Source organism: Talpa occidentalis, unplaced genomic scaffold (assembly GCF_014898055.3).
Source record: "Talpa occidentalis isolate TD23 unplaced genomic scaffold, MPIMG_talOcc4v2.1 talOcc4.13, whole genome shotgun sequence".
Taxonomy (NCBI): domain Eukaryota; kingdom Metazoa; phylum Chordata; class Mammalia; order Eulipotyphla; family Talpidae; genus Talpa; species Talpa occidentalis.
The window spans coordinates 19,690,793-19,711,752 of record NW_023601322.1 but is presented as its reverse complement, the minus strand read 5'-3'; the positions used below and the strand labels follow the sequence as shown (position 1 = coordinate 19,711,752).

At 50.7% G+C, this 20,960-nt stretch overlaps 1 protein-coding gene across 14 annotated transcripts in view; it reads right to left on the bottom strand.

The window, feature by feature from the left end:
* ZBTB7C (zinc finger and BTB domain containing 7C) overlaps nt 1-20,960 on the bottom strand; it is a 332,722-nt gene that overhangs the window by 33,567 nt on the left and 278,195 nt on the right. For all 14 annotated transcript variants that reach the window (XR_005124626.2, XR_008551356.1, XR_008551354.1 and 11 more), the window contains one exon: nt 8,513-9,736. Coding sequence is in view for 4 of the 14 variants with exons in the window: in XM_054694058.1 (XP_054550033.1) it covers nt 8,513-9,720 (1,208 nt within the window). In the remaining 10 variants the exon portion in view is untranslated. Of the gene's footprint in view, nt 1-8,512; nt 9,737-20,960 lie in introns of those variants that run through there.

The window sequence follows — 20,960 nt, the reverse complement described above, 5'->3', positions numbered from 1 at the left end:
ATTCAACCACCTGAAACAAGCTCCACACTTGGGCAGAGAATTGTGGTGCTCAGAGAGGTTGAGTAGCTTTCCCAAAGATATCCAGCAGGTGACATGCAGAGTGCTGGAGGGCTCTCTGGGGGTGTGTTTTTTTCGAAGCTGTTCTGGAGTTGAGAAGAGATGGATTTTCACACAGCGGACTTCAGCCTGTGGTCTCTCAGGTCTCTCTGCACTCTCAGGAAGTGCAGACTAGAGCAGTCAGAACAGAACCAGGGCATGCCTGGGAGGAGCTCAGCCCCAGGCGGAAGCCAGCTTTGCCTAAGGGAGAATTTTCATGGGAGCAGGGGTGAGGGGGCAATGGAGTGGGCAAAGCACATGAGCAGTTAGTGCTGGAAGAGAATTTAGAGATCATGTAGCTTACCAGCAGCCGCAAGTTAAGTAATATGTGCTGCTTTACAGCCTGAGTCATGGGCCCAGTAACCTGCATTATTAGCAGTGTGCATTCCACGACCTTGCCAATACTCTCCTAGTCCAGTTCCATCAATTACAGTATAAGGGAGCCAAGGACCAGAGAGGGAATAGCTTTCTAAGTTCACACAGCCTCCTTCTTCCTCAGATCATCTTTTCATGTGGATATAATGCACATGTGCACTGCAGAGCTGGGCCAGTGCCAGGTCCAGGTCAACGCTGGGCTAGGCCCTTGGCTGCCCTGGCAAGGGCAGCCTTGCTTCCTGACCCTCCAGGCGGGGGTGGGCTGCATCATTTTGCTCTCTGGTGTTCTGTGAGTGTTTGCATCTGCATAATGGGGTTTATCAGAATCTGGCTTTGGAGCTTGTTTTGCCTGGGTGACTTTATCTATTATGCTGCTTCTGTCCTCGCCTTTTCACAGATGGATCAGTGAGTTCGGCTGCACTGTGCTCCAGCCTGGATCTCAGGCGCGGAGTCCTTAGTCACGTCCCTCCAGGGATGGTCTTGCTGAAAATCTCCTGAGCCTTCCTCTGTCCACTGGCCTATGTGTTTACTTACCCTTGGCATGACTGTCAAGGTCAAATTCTTTTCAAGCTCACCCCTTCCAGTTCTAAGCTGAATGAATTCTGGGGACTCCTGGCTACTATAGTTAATAGTGCTGTTAGCATATACTTAAAAGTGGCTGAGTAGATTTTAAATATTCTCACCAGACACACATGACACCCCCCCATGTGTGACTATGTGAGATGATGGATGTGTTAACTACCCTGATTGTGGTAATTATCTTGCAATATCTAGGAATATCAAGTCATCATTATCTTCTACACCTTAAACTTGCACAATGTTATATGTCAAATATATCTCAATGAAGCTGGGGAAAAACATAACCCATCTACTTTGCCAGTGTCCCACCCATCGCTATAGTTCTGCACCCACATACCACAAGGATATGCTGTCCCTCTAGCATGAGTCTGCCACATTATGGGATGGGTGCCAGATAAAAGTCTGACTCCTGTCCTCCTCTGTGTCTATCTTGTGTCCAGACACCAGTGACCTTAGGGTAAGACCAGGGGTTCAAGTCCAAATGTCAGCCAGCACGCATGTTCCTTGCACCCCCATTATGAGCAGCCTCCTCTCTGCACCCATTGCCTCATCTCTGAGTTTACGCTTGCAAATTGCTCTGCCTGAAATGTCTCCTGTTCCAAATCCTTCTGGACATTCAAGGTCAAATTCAAGGGAAGTGCTCCACCACCCTACCCTGTCCACCCAGGTCTCATCCTTTGCCCTGGCCTTCCAGAGCACCTGTGATCTGAACCGTGCTCCTCAAGGCAGGTTACCCAAGAGAAGAAGGAGCAACAGAAAATGATGTGTTGGTGTCATCTTCTCCTGCCCCCTGATGGCCCCTGTGTGTCAGCACTGCCCTCCCAGCAGGTGGAGAGCTCTGGGGTCGAGCCTCGCTTTGTGCATGATCTTGTGGCCCCTGCCCAAGCACATGGGTGCTCCTGGCAGGAAGGAACACTGGCTCACAGGTTGCCTTTGCATGGGCTGCCTTTATTTCCCAAGTGTGTGTTATTTGAGAACAGGGGCCATCACCAGTGCTTTCCTGAAGCTGTCCCTCCTACCCACAGAGCCACCATTCTGTCCCTGCTCCTGGAGCCCTGTCATGTTAGGAGCCTAAATAGTAACATGAGGCAGGAGGCTGCAAATTCATGGGCAGGGAAATACTGACCCTGGCTGATGCCCAAAAGGTACTGGCTTGTGGACACTCCTCCCAGTCCTAATCATTCATGTGGGCTGGGAACTTGCTGTGCATGGAAGCTTCTGAAGTACCTGTCATCAACATGCTCATGAGGAAACAGAGGCAAAGAGAGGTGCAGTAATGTGTCCACAGATTTCCTGCTCTGGGGCCCTATGTTAATGGAGTCAGAAAACTGGGAGCAACCTTAGGAGCATCTGTTCCAAATCCTCATGTCATAAATGGGGACCCTGAGGCCCAGAGAGGGGGGCAGCCTTAGCTAAAGTCACACAGCTAAAGGAAGAACCAGTCCCTGAATCTGGACCTCCCGATTCCCACTCCGGTGCACCTTCCAAAGTGCCACAGTCTGCTAAGAACACCGAGCCCCATATGCATTCACTGGGCAGCAGGCGCTGCTTTCTCAGCCCTCCTTCGGCAGGTGGCACGCGTGCTCCCCACACCTGCTTTCAGAAGAGCCTGTCAGACACGCTGTAGTCTGCATGGTGCACCATCCCGAGTGTAGATTGGGTGCTCGTGGCGTGTTTGTTGACTGACAAATGACCAACTGATGTGGGACCAACTGTCAGAATCCCTGGCTCCAAATCGGACACAATCCTCTCTCACCCTGGTCCCCTTTTCAGCCACCCCTTCCTTCACTCTGTAGCAGGGACCCAGCCCAGGCCACAGGTTTCCAAGTCTTGATCTGCATTTCCCCTTCCAGCGTGGAGGGCTCACTGTCGGGAAACGCGTCCTCTTCATGAGCTCATTCCCCCGAGTGAAAGGAAAGGGCTGGGGTCCTTGGCCTCCACTGAGGCTCCCAGTCGGGATAATGCTTTCCCAGCACCATCCACCCCGACTTCTTGGTAACCTGATGGTCTGAGACAAACTCTCTTCCTGCCGCCACTGCTAATGACATTACATTATCTTAATAAGGTCCCCAGAGCTGCCAGGAGCGGGAGGACTAAAAAGAAAATGCTCTCCACCCACCCCCCACCCCAAAAAAAAAAAAAACAAAACCAGAAGCAGCAGGAGCCAGGCGGCTCCTGGCCTTATTTGGGGAGTGGACAGCTGTTGCACAATCCAGGATGGTCAGTGTTTGGCACTGGAGGCAGGGTGCTGGAGAATAAAATTTCAACCTTTTTTGTGATGTTGATAGGGGATTCAGTGGAAGCCAGTGAAACCATAGCTCATCAGAGGGTGGCTTCTCCGGGTACAGAGCTGGAGGACCATTCTCTCCCAAGGCTTTGTTGGGGGGGTCTAAATTGTCTTGGGATCTGGTCCCTTCTTAAGTGTTGCAGTTTCTCACCTTTAGCACTTGATCTGGCAGACATGGCAGGGGCATTTTTGAGAGACAGCTTGAAGATGGGGTGCAGGGAGCTATGAATGAACTAGAGAGATGCAAGGGGAGACTGCCCAGCATGTTCTCTGAGCTTTCCTGGCAAGCTGATTGCATTCAAGACTATGTGGTGGGAGTTAGGAGGAATTAAGAGTCTTCTGGAATGTAACTTGGTGCAGCCATTACAGAAAACAGTATGGAGGTTCCTCAAAACATTAAAAATGGAATAGAATATGAATATGATCCAGTAATCCCACTTCTAGGCATTTACCCAAAGAATAAGAAAACCCTAATTTGAAAAGATATGTGCACCCCTACGTTCACTGCAGTGTTAGTCACAATAGCTAAGAGAGGGAAACAACCCAAGAACTCGGGTAGAGGGTAGAGGCATGTGTACCAAGATTCCTCCACACTTTCCCCATCAGGAGACTTTACCTTCTATTCCCAGAAAGTCTGACGCCAAGGCCAAAAGTCAGGTGTGCAAGCTTTTGTGAGAGGCAGCCCCTGGGACAGACCTTGAGAAGGGCATGTGTGAGCCCTTGTTTGGGGAGTGGACAGCTGTCTGGATGACTGGATAAAGAAGATGTGGTAAATATACACACACACAGTCGAATACTACTCAGCTATAAAAATAAATGAAGAACTTTTGCTATTTGTGACGATATGGGTGGATCTTAAAGGGATATGCTATGTGAAATAAGTCAGAATGAGAAAGACAAATACCATATAGAGAATATAAACAAAGCAAACAAACAAAAATAAATTAAAAACGCAAACCCTTAGCCTGACAAGAGAATGGTGGTTACAGGAAAGGCCGGAGAGAGGAAGGAACGAAGAGAGGAGGCCAGTTGGGTGGGGGTGAATGGCGAGTGGTGGCAGGGTGTGCTTTGTACACCTGCTGAGGTGAGAAACTAGACACCCAAAACCTATATGCTGTTTGAAACTAATGTTACCGCGGTTTAAAAAAATCTTCGGAGGCCTTATGGGCCCTCTGATTGCAGGAATGATGCTGCAGCTAGAGCAAGCTGGGTGTGACGGGCAGAGGAATACCCACTGAGGGCAGGGACGACCAAACCTCTCATCTTGCCAGGCTCACACACACCCTTCTCAAGGTCTGTCCCAGGGGCTGCCTCTGACAAAAGCTTGCATGCCTGACTTTTGGCCTTGGCGTCAGACTTTCTGGGAATAGAAGGTAAAGTCTCCTGACGAGGAGGGTGTGGAGGAATCTTGGTACAGATGCCTCTACCCTGTGTCTGGACATCTTTGCTCTCTCCCAAGTCAGAGCCCACGGGACCTGTATCAGCAGGGGCTGTCTCTCTGTGGCCGTCACAGACACCAGCTTCTCTCAGAAGGTGACCTTCAACCAGACCAGGAGACGTGGGCCCAGCAGAGGGACTAAGCATCCAAGCAATTATGGGCACCAGAACTAGGAGGGGAGGCATGGGGCCAGGGAAGCAGTATCTGGGTAAAGGCTTTGAGGATCTGCCTAGGGTTCCAGGTGTCTTATATCTGGAACAATCCATCGTAGGACGCTGATGGGGCTGGCTGACATCTAGACCTGACTCAGAGGTAAAGTTTCTGACACCAAGGGACAGATGTGACTGTGAGGGGGACCTTGATCCCTTCCCAGAGACACACAGAAGGAAAGCAGCAGGCAGGGCCTTAGGGGCCTATGGAAAGGACTCCCAGCCCCCAAACTGTGGTTGTGACTGTCAGAAATGCTGTCCCCACGGAACATGGATATTCTGGGATTTGGCATCTGAGGCTGTAACTGTGAGCCTGGGCCAGAGGGCCACCTGGTGGGGCCAGCCTGCTGGCAGGCCCCCCAACATCCTCTAGGAAGGATAAGAGGTAGAAGAAAGGAGGCCTTGCTAGAGAGCCAGAAGCCCAGCTGCCATGAAGGAGAGACTGGGGCCCCAAAAGGGAAATGGTGTCCAGGAAGGGGACTGAGGGCCACAGGTTTGGGGCCCCTCACTCTTGGGGGCCTGTCTCTCAGGGAGTGGCTTGGCCTGGCAAGGCAGTCTGGGAAATCCACTCAAAGAGGCTGCTGCTGCTGTTGTGCAAGTGGCTGCTTAAGCGCCTCCCGCTGGGGAGACGGAGGAGGAGTCATAGATGGTAGCTGCTGGGAGTCAGGCCAAGAGGTCCCCATGGACAGGCTGCAAGGGGACTTGGCTACAGAAACCCTCCCCGCAACCTGGACTGGCTGTGGCAGAGATTTTCGAGGACAGAATGGAATTTTTGCTGGGCAAAGGGGGTTTCTCTGCTCCTGGGAAGATTGGGTTGGGGGCACCCAAGAGCCTTTCTGATCTTTCTCAGGAGGGTCAGAGCCCAGTGGGAGGGGAGCGAGGGGGAGGTGCTAAGGGAGGCTGGAATGCAGCTGCTTCCTCTTGAGACAGGCCTGGGGGCCCAGATGGTGGCCATTCTGCTGAACAGGAGTAAACCAGGGCAGGCAGGGCAGAGGCTGGAGGGCAGTAGAATGTAATCACCCCATGCTGGTCTGGCCTGGAGGGCTGGGGAGACACAGACACAGAGGCTACCCCAAGTGATCATCAGGAATGTGTTGGGAGGGCCAGTTCTGGAATGCAACCCTCCTCTACAACACAGCATGGCTGCCCAGTGAGGTGACACACTCACAGAAAGTTCTAGTGTCAGGAGGAGAGCAATCTGTCTGCAGTGATGGACAAGTTTAAAATGTACCCTCAAAAAGGCAGGAACCACAGACTGACCCTCACAGAAAGCTGTGTGTGGGGAAGGAACAAAGGGAGAGGGAAGGGAGTAGGGGCTCAGGGTGCAGAGCTCTGAGACACACAGACCTTGAAGCCACAGACCTGCACCTTCCCAGAAGGGAGCAGTGTCCCAGTCCCGGCCATCTGCAAAGGGCACAGGCATGCAAAGCAGGAGGGGGTGCTCTGAGCTAACTCAAGGGCTGGCTTCCCTGCCTCTGGCCTGTGAATAGGGTCCTTTCTTCGACTCATTCTCAGAGGGCTTGGCCAGGGGTCCCGGGCCAGAGGTGAGTGAGCTGAGCTTGGTCTATGCTCTGGATTATCTTCCTTCCTTACACCCTTGTTTTTGCCAAGTCTTGTTCAGTTGTACTGTCCCAACCCTGTGGGGTGGGATGAATGCAGAAATGGGAGGGAGGTGGGGGTGGCACTGCCTAAGGTCACGGAAGAGTGGCAGGGCCAGAGGGGGGAGGTGAATCTTGGGCTTGGGGTCCAGCTGCTCTGTGGCAAGAACAGGAACAGGGTCCTGAGGTCAGGCCCCTCAGCACTGAGGTCAGTGGGCGGGGACACACCTGGGTATTTGGAGCCTTCACACCTGCTGATTCTCCTCGGAGCATGTAGAAGTTCTATTTGGGGTTTCTACTTCATAGAAGCAGAAGGCCACCTTGGAAGCAATCAGTGTTGTCCTGTGAAGTGGTCACCAGAATGGCAACACCACCGCCCCCTCAACATGTTTCTGATACCTGTCTTGGGCACTGTCAAGTAGTTTTCAAGCCACCCAAGAGAGTAGGTCTCGTTACTTTATAGGATACATCTTGCTTGGCCCCTGAAAGCCTTGCTCCCACTTCATACTCAACTTGATTTAAAAAATTTCACTCAGAGGCCAAAACTTTGGGTCCAAGGAGGACAATGGCAAGAATGAGCCCCTGCCATTCCCAAAGAGAAATACCTAAGAGGATGTGGGGCTGTGTCAGCGCCACCAGAAGGATGTGGGTCTGTCCAGGGGAGTTCTCTGGTGGGGACGGTGACAATGTGGGAAAAGGACCTTGTCTAGCACGTCACGGTCACAGGGTGGGTGGTCCAGCTCTGACACACTGAAGTGACCTCCCCCGAGGCAAGGCCACTCACTGAACTTTGAAGACCGGCCTCACACCAGCCACAAGACCATATCTTCCCAAAATGAGGCCCACTAAGACCTAGCAGTAGACAAATCTGCCCTTCAGTTTTGCCTACAAAAGCTGCTGTGCCGGCCTGCTGCGCACGCTGGCTGAAGGGGATGGCGGCCATGAACGACGAAGGATTTACCATCCACTGATTTTAAATTCTGTAATAGCATGAAATTGACCCTCTTCCTAACCTGAGAGGCAAGGACTCCTTCCTTTGGCCTAACCCAAAAGAGGACTGAAAGGGTGATTAGGGGTCTCTATAGTTTCCTGGTGACAGATTTCATAGTCACATTTGGACTGGAGCTCAAGTCCCAGCTCTGTCACTTGGCAGTTGCACTCGCCAGTGGTTCACTAGCCACTGGGAGACGGGTCTGTGACAAAAGCTACAGCACCTGCCGCCTCACCAGGACGTGGCTGGGCTGAGAGTATCTGTGAGGTGGACTTAGGGTAGCCCCTGGCAGGCTGAACATGCTCCAAATACAGTAAAGGGGCTGCGGCCACTGGAGACCTTCAAACTAGCACCCGTGGATCTCAGTGACTAAGGGAGAGGAAGGTCAAGCCAGCAGGGTGGGTGCCACAGCCCCTCAATTCTGCCTTAACCAGAACAGCTCTGCTCTTGTTTTACATCTCAACCTTCCAGCAGCCAGTATTGTGTTTGAGAAAATATTTTAGCTCTGGAGTTTGAAAATCACTGCACCTGGCAATGCCTGGCATGCCGGCCTTCCGGCTATGAACTTGATGTGCGTCTGGGGTCCGGGTGGACCTCCCCTGAGTTGGTTTTCTCTTTCTATTTTGCTCTTCCATGGCTGTCTGCTGTTTTCACTTTGGCCTCTGACTCTCTCCCCAGCACCCTAGGCATCGCCCCGAAACCCTGACCCTCTCCCCGATGCCCTGGCCCTCTCCTTGGCAGCCTGTTCTCTTCCTCGCACCCTCACCCTCTCCCCAGCACCCTGGCCCTCTCCTTGGTGCCCTGACCCTCTCCCCAGCACCCTGACCCTCCCCCCTCTCAGCACCCTGACCTTCTCCCCAGCGCCATGGCCCTCTCCCCAGCACCCTGGTCCTCGCCCCGGCGCCCCTCTAGCCCCACCCCAAGGGCCGCGATGCGCACCTGGTGAAGCGGACCTCGCAGATGGTGCACATGTATGGCTTCTCCCCAGTGTGGGTCCTCATGTGCCGTGGCAGCTTCCCAGCCCCCATGATGACCTTGTGGCAGATGGGACACTGCTGCGAGGCCTTGGGCTTCAGCTTGCGCTCCTCCACCAGCGGCCAGGGCGGGAAGAGGCCCCCCAGGTGGGTGGCACTCAGGAAGTTGAGATAGGCACCATAGTCGTTCTCCGCCTTGATGGGGCCCAGCGGCCCCCCGGGCAGGTCGGGGAACATGTCCTTGAAGAAGTCACCGGGGAAGGGCGGCGGTGGGGCTGGGGGCATCTCCTCCCTCTCCTCCTCCTTGATCTTCCGGTTCTTGATGACCAGGTCCAGCGGCCCGCTGTCCAGGGGCTGTTCGGGCAGCTGGGCAAAGGCACCGAAGTCCCCTGGCCAGAGGTGCGGGAAGAAGTCGGGGGCAAACGGAGACAAGGAGGGTCTCCTGTCGGGGATGTCGGCTTTGGGGTACAGGTTTTCCCTCAGCAGAGACTCGATGGAAAAGTCCCGGATCACACCCAGGTGGCCGGGGCTGCCGGCCGGAAAGGAGTCGGGGAAGTCTCGGGGCGGGTCTGCATAGGCCTCTTCCGTGAGGTGGTCGGCCTTGGAAGGACTCTGGTGGCAGCTGACGTCCTGGGGGTCAGGTAAGTTCTCCTGGTCGGCAAAGTCCTCCGTGTCATCGTCCTCCTCCTCGTCCTCCTCCTCGTCCTCCTCCTCGTCCTCCTCGTCATCGTCCTCCTCGTCGTCATCATCGTCCTCCTTGTCGTCTTCCTCGCCCCCGTCCCCCCCGGGCTCCATGATCTCCAGGCACACGTTGACGATGCACTGGATCTCCAGCATCCGGGCGGCGTTGAGGATGTGCTTGATGTTGGCGGCGGTGATGGTGAGGGTGGACGTGTAGGCGAACTCCAGGATGGCGGCCAGCGCCTCGGGCTGCACGAAGTCGATCTCGTAGACGTAGGGCTGGCTGGCTAAGGTGCCGGCCGTGAAGAGCTTCTTGAAGTACTTGCTGCAGGCGGCCAGCACGGAGCGGTGGGTGCGGTACTCCTGCTCCTGCACCACCAGGAGCACGTCACAGAGCAGGCCGTCATGCCGCTGCTCGTTCAGGCTGCACAGGACCTCGCTGCTGTGGTTGGGGAAGGGAATGCCGATGAGCTCGTCAATGCCATTGGCCATGTTCTCAGCCAGAGCCCTGCGGGGACACACAGAGAGGGAGACCAGGGTTAGAGGACACAGGCCCAGGAAGGGACAACCGGCTTCGGACTCCGGGCCCGGGTGGCCAGGCTGGTAGGCGTGCTCACCAGCCCTGCCCTGCCTTTGCCGAAGGCCTCCCTCTCCGCTCCTCTCTGCTTTTCCAAGTCCCACCCGCAGTTCAGAGCCCGGCTCACATGCTGGGGTCATCACTGGGCTCCTGGCCTGGCCCCTAGGGTCCTTGGAGTTAGCTTATCATGGGCAGGGGTCCATAGTGTCTAGTGAAGGCCAGGGTGGCTTCTCCAGGGCACGATGTCACTGAACTCTGCTTTGTTCATGTGGGAGTGGACACCGGGGTGGACAGGCACAGAAACAACTGCTGTGTGTGCCATGGGAATTACGTCCACACACACACACCTGCCAGTCATGGACCAAAGGGGAGATGTTTTCTCAGGGTGCACAGCCAGGACCTCAGTTATGACTGTATCTTTGGGGGTACAGCCTTTAAAGGGTAATTAAGGTAAAATGAGGTCCTTCGGGTGGACCCTCATCTAGTATGACTGGTGTCCTAATGACTGATGTCCTAATGAGAGGAGAATAGGACACAGACACACAGAGGGACGTTCTCGTGAAAACTCAGGGAGATGGTCAAGGAGAGAGGCCTCCTAAGGCACCAGCCTTGCTGACACCTTGATCTTGGACTTGTAGCATCCAAAATGGGGAAAATAAATGTCTGTTCTTTGAAGCCCCCTACTCTGCGGTACTTTGCTATGGCAATTCTAGCAAATGGGTAAAACTACCAGGGATCATGAATTTTGGGGTTCATTTTCAGCAAGGGACTAGGGACTTGTGGCATGTGTTTTGCCTGCTGACCTTACTTGTGGCTTCATCTTAGTTGATGATGTTTCCCTTTATTTGAAATTCTTGATTTTTTTCCCCCTAACATACTGACATCCCAGATATGTATATCTGTGAGTCATTTCATCTAGAAATAAATATTTAAGGTCAGTTTTAAAGTCAAGTGCATTGTTATTTGCTTTATCATGTCTGTATTCTGTTACCCTCAGGAAAACATATCTCCTTTAGGAGGAGGAGATATGTTTAGGACAAGGCGACAAGCTCTTCGCCTTGTCTATATTAAATATGAAGTGTGGCAGGAACAGCCTCAGGAGGGAGGAGTACAGGAGTACAGGGCAGAGGACCACAGTCAGCCCCTCCCCAATTCATAGCCCACGTCAGCAGATCTAACCTGCACAAAAAGCCGCCTCAAGTTTCATGCCAGAGCAAAGAGGGTCCTTTTACTTAGGGCAAAACTTGACCGTGGTCCATAGATAAAATCCTAGCAAAAACCTGGCCCGGACCCTTGTGCAATTACAGCAGGGAGAAAGTAAAAAGAAACCCAAACCCAAAAGCCTCACACCCAAGTGAGAAGAGCTTTGGGGATCCTCACACATTTATCTTTTGATGTTTCTGCCCTAGGAAGGCAGATAAAGGGGAAGGGGAGGAGCGAGAAATGCTCACAGTATGTGCCTGGAGGAATCAGGTGCCCAGAGGGCAGTTCAGGCTGTGGGGTGTCTGTCTTCACCCTGTCTTCTCACTCATGGAGGACCCCAGCCTTCCCAGCAATCCACCTGGGCAGGTGCTCAGGAGGTTTCTCAGAGCTAAGGCTTCGCTATTTTCTTGATTTCTCATCATTAAAGGGCCAGAGACCTCACAGGTTATGCCTTTACTCCTAAAATGGTCACCGGATTTCTCCCTGTGCCGGGCAGGCATGGGCTCCAGCATGCACAGAGAGCAAACCGAGAAGTCCCTGCTGTAATGGAGCTTACTGGGACATAAGAACTATAACAAAAAATATAGCAAGGTATATCAACGAGGATTCGCAGATGGTAAACATGCCATTTCATTTGAAGAAGATGTTCAGCATCACCAGACACTAGGGATATACAGATTAAAACCACAACAAGATACCACTATAGCCCTATCAGAATGATTAAAATAAAAACTAGTGACGACACCAAGGGCTGATGAGGACATGAAGAACTTGGATCACTCAGATGTTGCTGGTGGTAATACAAAATAGTACAGCCACTCTGGAAAACAACGTGGCGGTTTCTTAAAAAAAAAACAAAAAACAAAAAAACAACTAAACATACAACTACCCCACAACCCAGCAATCATACTCTTGAGTATTTATCCCAGAGAAATGGAGACTTATGACCACACAAAGACCTGTACATAAATGTTCATAGCAGTTTTTGAAAGGTCGATGCAGGACGCAGGTAGCCTGGATGCAAAACCCCACCAGGAGGCTCACCTGGGAGCAGGAATGCGGAACTCTGCCTGGAGGATTCGGGCAATGAGCCTCACCTGCCCTACAAACTTTATCCCCACCCAGTTTACCACGTCACCTCTCCTCACTCTATAAAAAGCTTGTCTTCCCCTGATAATGCGTGCGAATTCACAGACCCCCATCTTGGGTCAGTGAATTCCGCCAGGGAGCAATAAATTTTCCTTTCCTTTAGAGAAAGCTTGGCCTGGCTCTTCCTTACCGCGTTGTACCTTTCAGTTTTGTGGATAATTTTTAATAATTAGAAACAACCCAGATGGCCCTCAGTGGGTGAATGGTCAAACACCTACACAATGGAATACTACTCAGCAATAAAAAAGGAATGAGCTATTAATACATGAAAACACATGAATGAATCAGAGTGAAAAAGGCCAATGTCAACTGTATAAGTCCATTTATATAGCATTCCTAAGACAACAAAATTATAAAACTGGAGAGCAGATGAGGGGTTAGTGGGTAAGGAGGGGGTTGGGGCAGGAAGGAGGTGGGCATGGCTATAAAAGAGTAACGAGATCTTCCTGGTAACAATAATGTTGTGCCTGAGCTTTCTCTAGGCAAGAGGTGGGGGTATGCTTCTTAATGTTTTATGGTATTTTTGGGAGGAAGTGCTCTTCCCTGCACTCTGGAAGCTTCCCCGGGGACCCTCGATTTCCATGTCTGGAGGACCAGTTGACAAGTATCCCCAAGGAGATGCCCTGCCCTGCCTCCACCTTCCTGTCTAAATATTCTATCTCCTCCCTCCCATTGGGCATTCTACCTTTTAGGATAACACCCTCAGGAAAGAGAATCTCATACACACACATAGTGAAAACAAAACAGAAACTCTCAACAGTTAGGAGCCGCTCAGTGCAAAACATTAGCCTCTGGTTCTAAGGCAAAAGAAAAACAGAGAACAGAAATAAAGGAGAAGGGAAAGGGGCAAGAGGACTCAGAAATGGGGAAGGAGGTTAAAGAGGAAGAATGCAGGAACAGTGAAACCTTTGCTGGTGTGGTCACCAGTCTAAAGAACTTGAGGCCTGCCACAGCTTCCCCTGAACCTCTACTGTCAGTGGAATGTTCTAGAAGCCAGGTATGTCCAAATAGCCCCATGTGACAAGGCAGCACTTCTCATTTCTGGGCCTTGGTGTATTCAAATATAAAAAGAGAACATCTTCTCACCGCAGGTACTTGACCTGCATTCTCCTTCCTTCTAAGGGGAGAGATTGTGCCCTTAGTTTATGAGAGGAACAGTGAATTTCCTTCTACGTGGATTCTCATTTAATCGTCTCGAAAATCACATGACTGTCATCATTGTAATTTTCAATTGGGGTGGAGGCAGGGTGACTGGTGGGGAGGCCAGTGCCTGGGGCCCACAGGAGAGAACTGCAGACATCCAGGGGCTGTAGAGGTCCCGCAGCAGAAATTTCTCCAGTGTGACTTGATTTTTGTTTGTGTGTCCTGTTCTAAAACTAAATCAATCCGTCAGGAAGCCAGCATTTATAATAATAATCACGACTAGCCACCATCTAGCTAGTGCCTGTCCCACAGCACACTCTGATCTTTCTTCAACCAACCCATCTCTGAAAGGTACTTCGTTTTATTCCAACTTAGAGATAAAGCAACAGGTAAGGAGAGAGAAGTCAGTTGCCAGTGCCTATGCGAGCAAGTGCCTGAGCCAGGATTTGAACCCAGCTGCATTTAGTGCCAAAGTTAACTCCCTTTATCATACTGCCCCCCCCCCCACAAAGTCCAATTTTGGGGCAGGAAGATTAGCGCTATCCACCACCCCCCCTCCACCCCCCCACCCCGGCCCCAGAGGTTGTCTCTTACTTTAGAGATTTGACCGGAGCCAGAGCTGAAGGGTGTGCAACAGCGGGGCTGAGACCCAGGTGTGCAGGGGGACTTAGCACTGAGTGCAAATGAGGGAACCGATGGGGCAGGGACTTGATTTCTACTCCAGCCCCATTTCTGTCCTGTCCTCGATGGCTGTCATGGGGGTTTGACTTTTGGGACAATTCTATTGCCACGATCCACAAGTGTTGAGCCTCCCTGCATCCTATTCAGCTCAGCACGGCTGGGGCTCAGTGAGCTTCCATCTGCCAAGGCCTGGGGTGGGCTGGCTCCAGTCAGCAGATGTCCACTGCCCTGGGAGTGTTCCCACCTGCTCCCCAACCTCCAGCAACTCTCTTGCCTGAGGCTGGAGATTCAAAGCCACCTGGTGGAGTTAGTTACTGGGGAGAGGGGGAAGGGATGTGGCACAGGGGCAGAGAAAGGATGTGGATTTCTTTTCCAGACCTGGAAATGAGGCTGGGCAGCAGCTAACTGCACTCTTTAAGTAGGTTCCTGCTCCCTGTGGTCTGTGCAGGCATTGACGTAGGAAAGGGGACAGTGGGCCGGGGTAGGAGAGAGGGCAGGGGGCCTGGCCCAAGCAGCTGGCCAGCCCCAGGGATCTCTGCTGGGTGTGCCCCACCCCGCCCTTGGCAGTTCCCCTAAACAGGGCAGCCACACCCCTTAGCCCCGGAATGCCCCCAGCCTCAGCTGCCCTAGAAGCTGGGGCCAGACATGTGGGCTGGAAGGCTGGGCAGGCCCATTTCAACTTCCAGCCTGTGCCCCGCCTGCTGGAGCACCCCAGGCAGAGCGCCCACAGCTGGTGAAGCAGGCCCCACCTGCTCAGTCACCCTGCCAGGACACGTCCGGAGCCCACAGTCCCCAGCTTGGCTTCAGGCTGTGGAGCTGGTTTGCTCCTGTGAAATGCGCTCTGAACCCCTCTTCTCTGCCAAAAGTGACAGCCAGGCCTTCCAGCAGGGATGCAGGCCCCCCCTGCCTCAGACAGTAGCGCCTCCCCTGCCTCTTTCCCCAGAATGCCTAGTACCCCCACCCACGACAAGGGCAAGATGTGAGAGGGCGGGCCCAAGGCTAGGCAGGCACTGGTGGGTTCACACCAGCCACCGACAGTTTTCTCTGTGGCCCTGTGTCTGGGGGCGTGAGCGCTCTTTCTCTTGCCAGCAGGCATTCCAGCCCCCGTTCACTGTTCTCTGCTGAATCCCTTGATTCCTCAACACTCCGTGCCTGCTGAGCTTGATATTTGGAAAGGTTCATTCACATCCACTTTCCTCCAGACCTTTTCCTAGGATCCGTGGGTTCAGAAGGAATTTTGGGGCCCACTTTGCTGATGAGAAAACTAAGCCCATGCTGGTGAATTGACATGCCCGCTTCCCAGCACCAGGTATGTGACCGGGACCTTGACCTCCCAACCTGCAGCCCAGCTCTGCCCACTGTGTCATGCCCTGCCAACCACCCCCACCCCCCAACCACCACCTCCTCTTCCTCCCCCTACACGCACTGGTTTCATTTTATCAAAACAAGGTCTGGGACTAATTGCTGAGGGGTGTGGAGCAGTGACAAAACCAAGGTTGGCTTCTCCCCCCACACCCCATCCCCTGCCAAAGGGATGAAACACACTAGGACAGACTTGCCGGTGCCTGGGAAGGTGGCCTGAGAGATGGATGAGAACAGGTGAGGATCTGGTGGTGCGTGAGAACTATCTGACCACCCCCAGGGGAAACCCTTCTTCACAGCAGCTGCCTGCCAGCATCTGGGTGAACCCAACATGGGTGTGCCAGGGCCACTGTCCCCCCCAAACACTCCCCACCCCCAGAGGTGGCTTGGAGCCTTTTACTCTTCAAAGCACTTGCGCCTCCTTGATGGCAAGTAAGGCCGGTAGCACACCCATTTTACACAAAGGGAATTGTGGTTAAAAAAGCAATGTGGTAAAATGTCTTCTGGGGAGCTCACATGTCCCCTGAAACCAGGGGTTTTCATGCATGGCCGGAAAGACAGAAAAAGTGGGATCTTTAAATGGAGAGGGTCCATTGCTGATGGCTGGAGCACCAGCTGGGAGGCTCACGGGAGTCTGCGCTAGACAAATAAATCAGTGCCCCCCAAACTATGTAGTTATTTACTCATCCTTTATTTATTACAGGGGGAGGTGGGGAAAGGAGAAAGACTTGTTTTCTTTTAAGAAAAATTGCACACCTCTTTATGTTCAAAATAAAGGATTTACTACTTGTTTTTATTACAGGCGATTTCCTGTACCAGAAAACTCCTTGGGAAGCTTATTAAACCTTATTAAACCACTGAAAATTTAGATAATAAAATAAATCACTCGTCTCCCATAAACAGCATTAGGTCCCACATTACTGTTTCAGACTCCCCGCTGCCTTTATGGAGGTGTCGGTGGTCTGCGTCCTCACTGCAGCCTGCAACTCACTCGGGGGTACACACTGGCATTTCTGCCCACAGTAGCTGTCTCCTGGAAAGGAGTGGGGACAGTTGAGATTTTGCTAGTTATTTAAGCGGGTGTGTGTGGACACCTGGGTTAAATGGTACTCTATTTTGACCTCTCCAAGGGATAGTTTAGTCTCTTCTACAAGGCACCAAGGTGGTGGAACAGCTGGCCAGCCTGAGTGCCCTCTGCCTGCATGCTACCTTTGTGCTCAGTGCTCCCCTGTGCCACTGAATCAGGGGACTATAGTGGGAGAAGAAAGAGCAATGCTAGGTGAGAAGCCAGGGAACAGAACAGGGAAAGACCAAGCTATGTTTGAGAAACAGACAGGAGGAGTAAGAACTGAGGAATGCTAGGTGTGCAGTCTGCAGAGAAAGGCTAATGCCCTTTTGGGGAGAAGCGCAATTAAAGTTTGCATTTACAATTAGTGTCTATCCTGAAACTGAGTTGAACAGACCAAGTGCCCTCTCTGACCTGCCATTTCTTCTTTGATGGCAGATTAGGGGTTGTGAGGGTCCCTTGCTGCTCCTGCACTTGCTGGTTGTATGGTTTCCTCCAGATAGTCCATTTAAATATTTTGGTTCCAGGGTGAACTCTCGGGTTCTGAGGTAGTGAACAGCTCAACTTCTGCTAGTTGGAGCTGGATCCCTCCTTGGTGGAGTTCCTGATTCTTCCCTCTTTCACCCAACCCTCCCCTGGTGTCACACGTGTCACACTTTTCCGGGTGTGAACTCATTGGGTTTTCAGAGGATGAGTTGACTGGGCTTATCTGCCTGGCACTCAGTAGCCAAGGACGGTCATGGAGCTGGGTAGTGGCCAGGGCTGGGTCTGGAAGTTGCTTTTCCAGAATGTGCACAAACTCATTACAAACAACCTCACACCACAAACAGCCTGAGTCCGGGACAGACAGCTTGACAGAGATACACTCTTTGGGAGGCAGAGGGTTAAGTCTCAGATCCTCCAACTGCTATTCACAGACTTCAAGTGGTAACTAACTGCCGATGTGTTGAATGTTCTTTTGGTATCAGTCCTGTCCTAAATATTTTACATGGATTCTCATTTAATTTTCTGAAAAACCTCATGATGTAGCTACTGTTATCATTGCTAACCCATTTTTCAATTGAGAAAACTGAAGCTGAGCTGGCACCGGAAGCCCAGCAGTCGGGCTCCAGGTTTTATAAGCAGTCTGCAAGACCGTCTCCCAGCTCTGGTTCAATTTACCCATTTTGCTAAGAACTGGAGAAGGAGGGATGGAAGGGATGGGATTTCTGACTGTAAGAACTCATAGGAGAGCAGAGATTGAGCGAAATAAGTGCTAAGTGTGAGCCCACTGGTGTGGACAGGGCCCCTTGGGGGCTGGGGCTGAGGGACGGGGTGGGGGGTTTGGGGGGGCGGGGATAAGGACAGGGACTCCAAAAAGGAAGAGAATTTTGAACTGAGCTCTGAGCCAGGGGTGGGTGGTAGGAGTCGGAGAACATTCCAGCAAAGGGAACAGTGTATGGAAAGTAAGACCCAGAAGCTTGAGTTTAGCAGGCATGTCCAGACAGGAACAATGAGGCTCAGGGTACTGGGTTCAAAGGCAGAGGTTGGCAGTGGGGGGTGGGAGAGTGGTTGCTGCCCAACTGCCTGGATTGTGGGGTGGGTCATGGGGCAGGGAGATGAAGGGCTTCTGGAGCATTTGGACTGTTGAAGAGGCCATGGGAAGGTAGTCAGGGAAGGTGCTGGGTGGGAGAGGAATCTGCTCGGCATTGCACATGATGATGGTGTCAGCAACAGGCAGCCCTGTAGGGGGTGGAGAAGAATGGCTGAAAATCAGCTAGGAGATCCTATCTTCTGACCTATGAAGCTGCTCCCCATTATTCACTGCCACAACCCTGCCCTTCTCTCAGGCTCAGTCCTCCGGTTGGATGGGTGGGGGTGAGGAGGGGCTCCAGTGTGGGAGGGAGCTGAGGGAGGAAAGAGGGCAAAATGGAAATCCTAGGCCTTCCAGGTGTAAGATGTCCTAGTTATGCCTCAGCTGGCCCTTGAAAAAACACTTCTGCTGCCTGCCTTTGTCCACTTCCATTTGGAAACAAGGCCCAGATTGCGGCCCCAGCCGGATGGCCTCAAGGTTGGGACCCAGCCTGTGTTTTCCAAAGGAAGTGAAACCTCAGATTTGCTTTAGAACTTACACTTTTCTTCTAAGCAGACGCCAAACACCACGAGAACTGCCTGGTGTTTGGCTGGGAAGAACGCACTGGAAGCTTGCAATTTTCAGGCTTAATTGCACAGTAGCATATAATATTATTATATAGAAGTTTTATTGCACTGAGAAAGCCCAAGCATTTCCTTTCTTATTTATACTGGAGCCTGGTGTCTCCCCTGCTATCATCCTCCTCCACTCCTAACCCCCGCCTCCTCCCCCAGAAGTGAATTATCGTTTGGTTCCAGGAGCGCTTGCCAAAGAAAGGGCAATTTGGATGTGAGTGGAAACTCGTTTGTCACCAGTGGTTTACTCGTGGAATATCAGTCAATCAACAAATGCTATCGATCATTCAACATGTGTTTAACCTGGGCTTCACGGTCCATGGGGTTCTAAATAAGACTCCAAATCCGCTTTTGAGGGGCATTGGTTCCACTGAGGAGGTAAGACTAACCCTCAATAAAGTATTAGAAAGAGGAACCAAGAAGGAATCAGTGCGGGCTGGATCCTACAGTCAGGGATGTGGGAGGCAGTCGTCATAGATGGGAGTCCAAATGGATCCTGGTGTCAAGCCACCCTGAGGAGAAACTGCATGATGGGGCACAGAAGTGCCCCCTTTTGAGTCCAGGAGTCCTCCCTCCATTCTGGTGCACATCTCTGGAGACAGAAGCCTTCTCTCCCATCCCCAGTTCCACCCTCCCTGCCATTCCTCACCCATTTGTGCTGAGAATATCTATCATAAATTTCCAGACTATCATAAATTACAGTGAAATGTTCTCAAGCCACAAGTGACCCCCAGCCTCACGAAGCCTGGCGGATCCACTGATGGCCAGAGCTGGCTCAGGGATTTCCTCGAACCCAGGAAGTCTAGTCTGCCTTTGAAGTATCAAGATCAAAATGTTGAATAAGAAATAGAAGGTTTAAAAGTTAGAGAAGAGTTGGCAGAAAAACCATCATTATTTGCAGATGCTATGATGGATACTTTCATATTGAAACAATGGGCAAGCTCAAAAGTATGTTAGAGGAACTCATTCACTTGGCAACAAAAATAGATACAACACCTTGCACATCAGAAATGTGTAAGACCCATATGAAGAAAGTTATTTTTTAAAAAGACTTCAGTGGAAAGATACACCCTGCTCTTGCATAGGGAGCCAGAATATAGATGCCAATTTCTTCTAAATGGCTCAATAAATGCAATATAATACCAGTGAAAAAACTAACCAGAATTTCTATTGAAATTAGATAAGCTTTTCATATAGGAAAATCAGCATTTAAATATAGCCATGAGATTTTTTGAAACAGATGAGTAATGGAAGTAGAAAGATGTGATAACACATCATAAAGTCATAAAAATAAAATATTTGGAACTGGATCATGAACAGAGAGACAGATCAATAGAAAGTCACGGACAGTCCATAAATAGACTCACACAAATTCATGTACATATGAATTTAGCAAATAATAAAAGTGGGATCTTCATTTTTATTTTAAGGTGGATTTTTAAAATAAATGATAATAGAATAAGTGGCCGATGCTGCAGGAAACAAAACAAAGCAAAAACTGGATTCTTTTTTACTCCTTACATCAAAATAAATGATAGGGTTAGCAAAGATTTAAAAGTTAAAAAATGGAATCATAAGAACAGAGTATCAGAGAATTGTTTTATAATATCAAAGGAGAATGCTTTTGTAAATAAGACAGAAAATCCAGAAGTCACAAAAGATTGATAAATTTGACTAAATAATGACTTAACAATGCGTGCACATAAAAACATTCCATAACAAAATCAAACACACACAAAGTGGGAAAAATACTTGTGAAACATGATAAACTAATTTCTTTTATATAGAGCCAATATTAAATCAGGAAAAAAATCTACAGTTTGTTAGAGAAATTGACAAAACACATAAATATCACAGAAAAAAATAAAATAACGTCTAAACATGTGGGAGATGCTCCTCACCACTTAGTAGAAAAGACATAAAAATGAAAAAGACTTGATTTTTATCTATCAAGTGGGCAAAAATAAAAGCTTTTGATGATTCAGAAAGAAATTTCCCTTAACCTTACAGTTTCATTATCACATGTACCCAACTTGTGTACAATGATGATCGCTTCAGCAAAAACAGGAAGCAATATTCATCAATGGTAGTTCAACAGATACAACACGGAGTACTATACAACCACGAAAAAGAATGAGGTATATCTGTGTGTGGATATACAGAGAACTTATCTCTTAGATTAAAATGCAGAACATGTTGATAAGTGCACAGCTAGTTCAATGTTTGGAAAGAAAAAAATGACTCAGATGAACCTATTTGTGGAAGTATGGGTTATCTTTGGGAAGACACACTAAAAAGTGGTTGCTGTGTTTTCCTAGAAGGAGTTGGAGAGTTGCCAATGAGTAGTAGAATGTAGATTTGTAT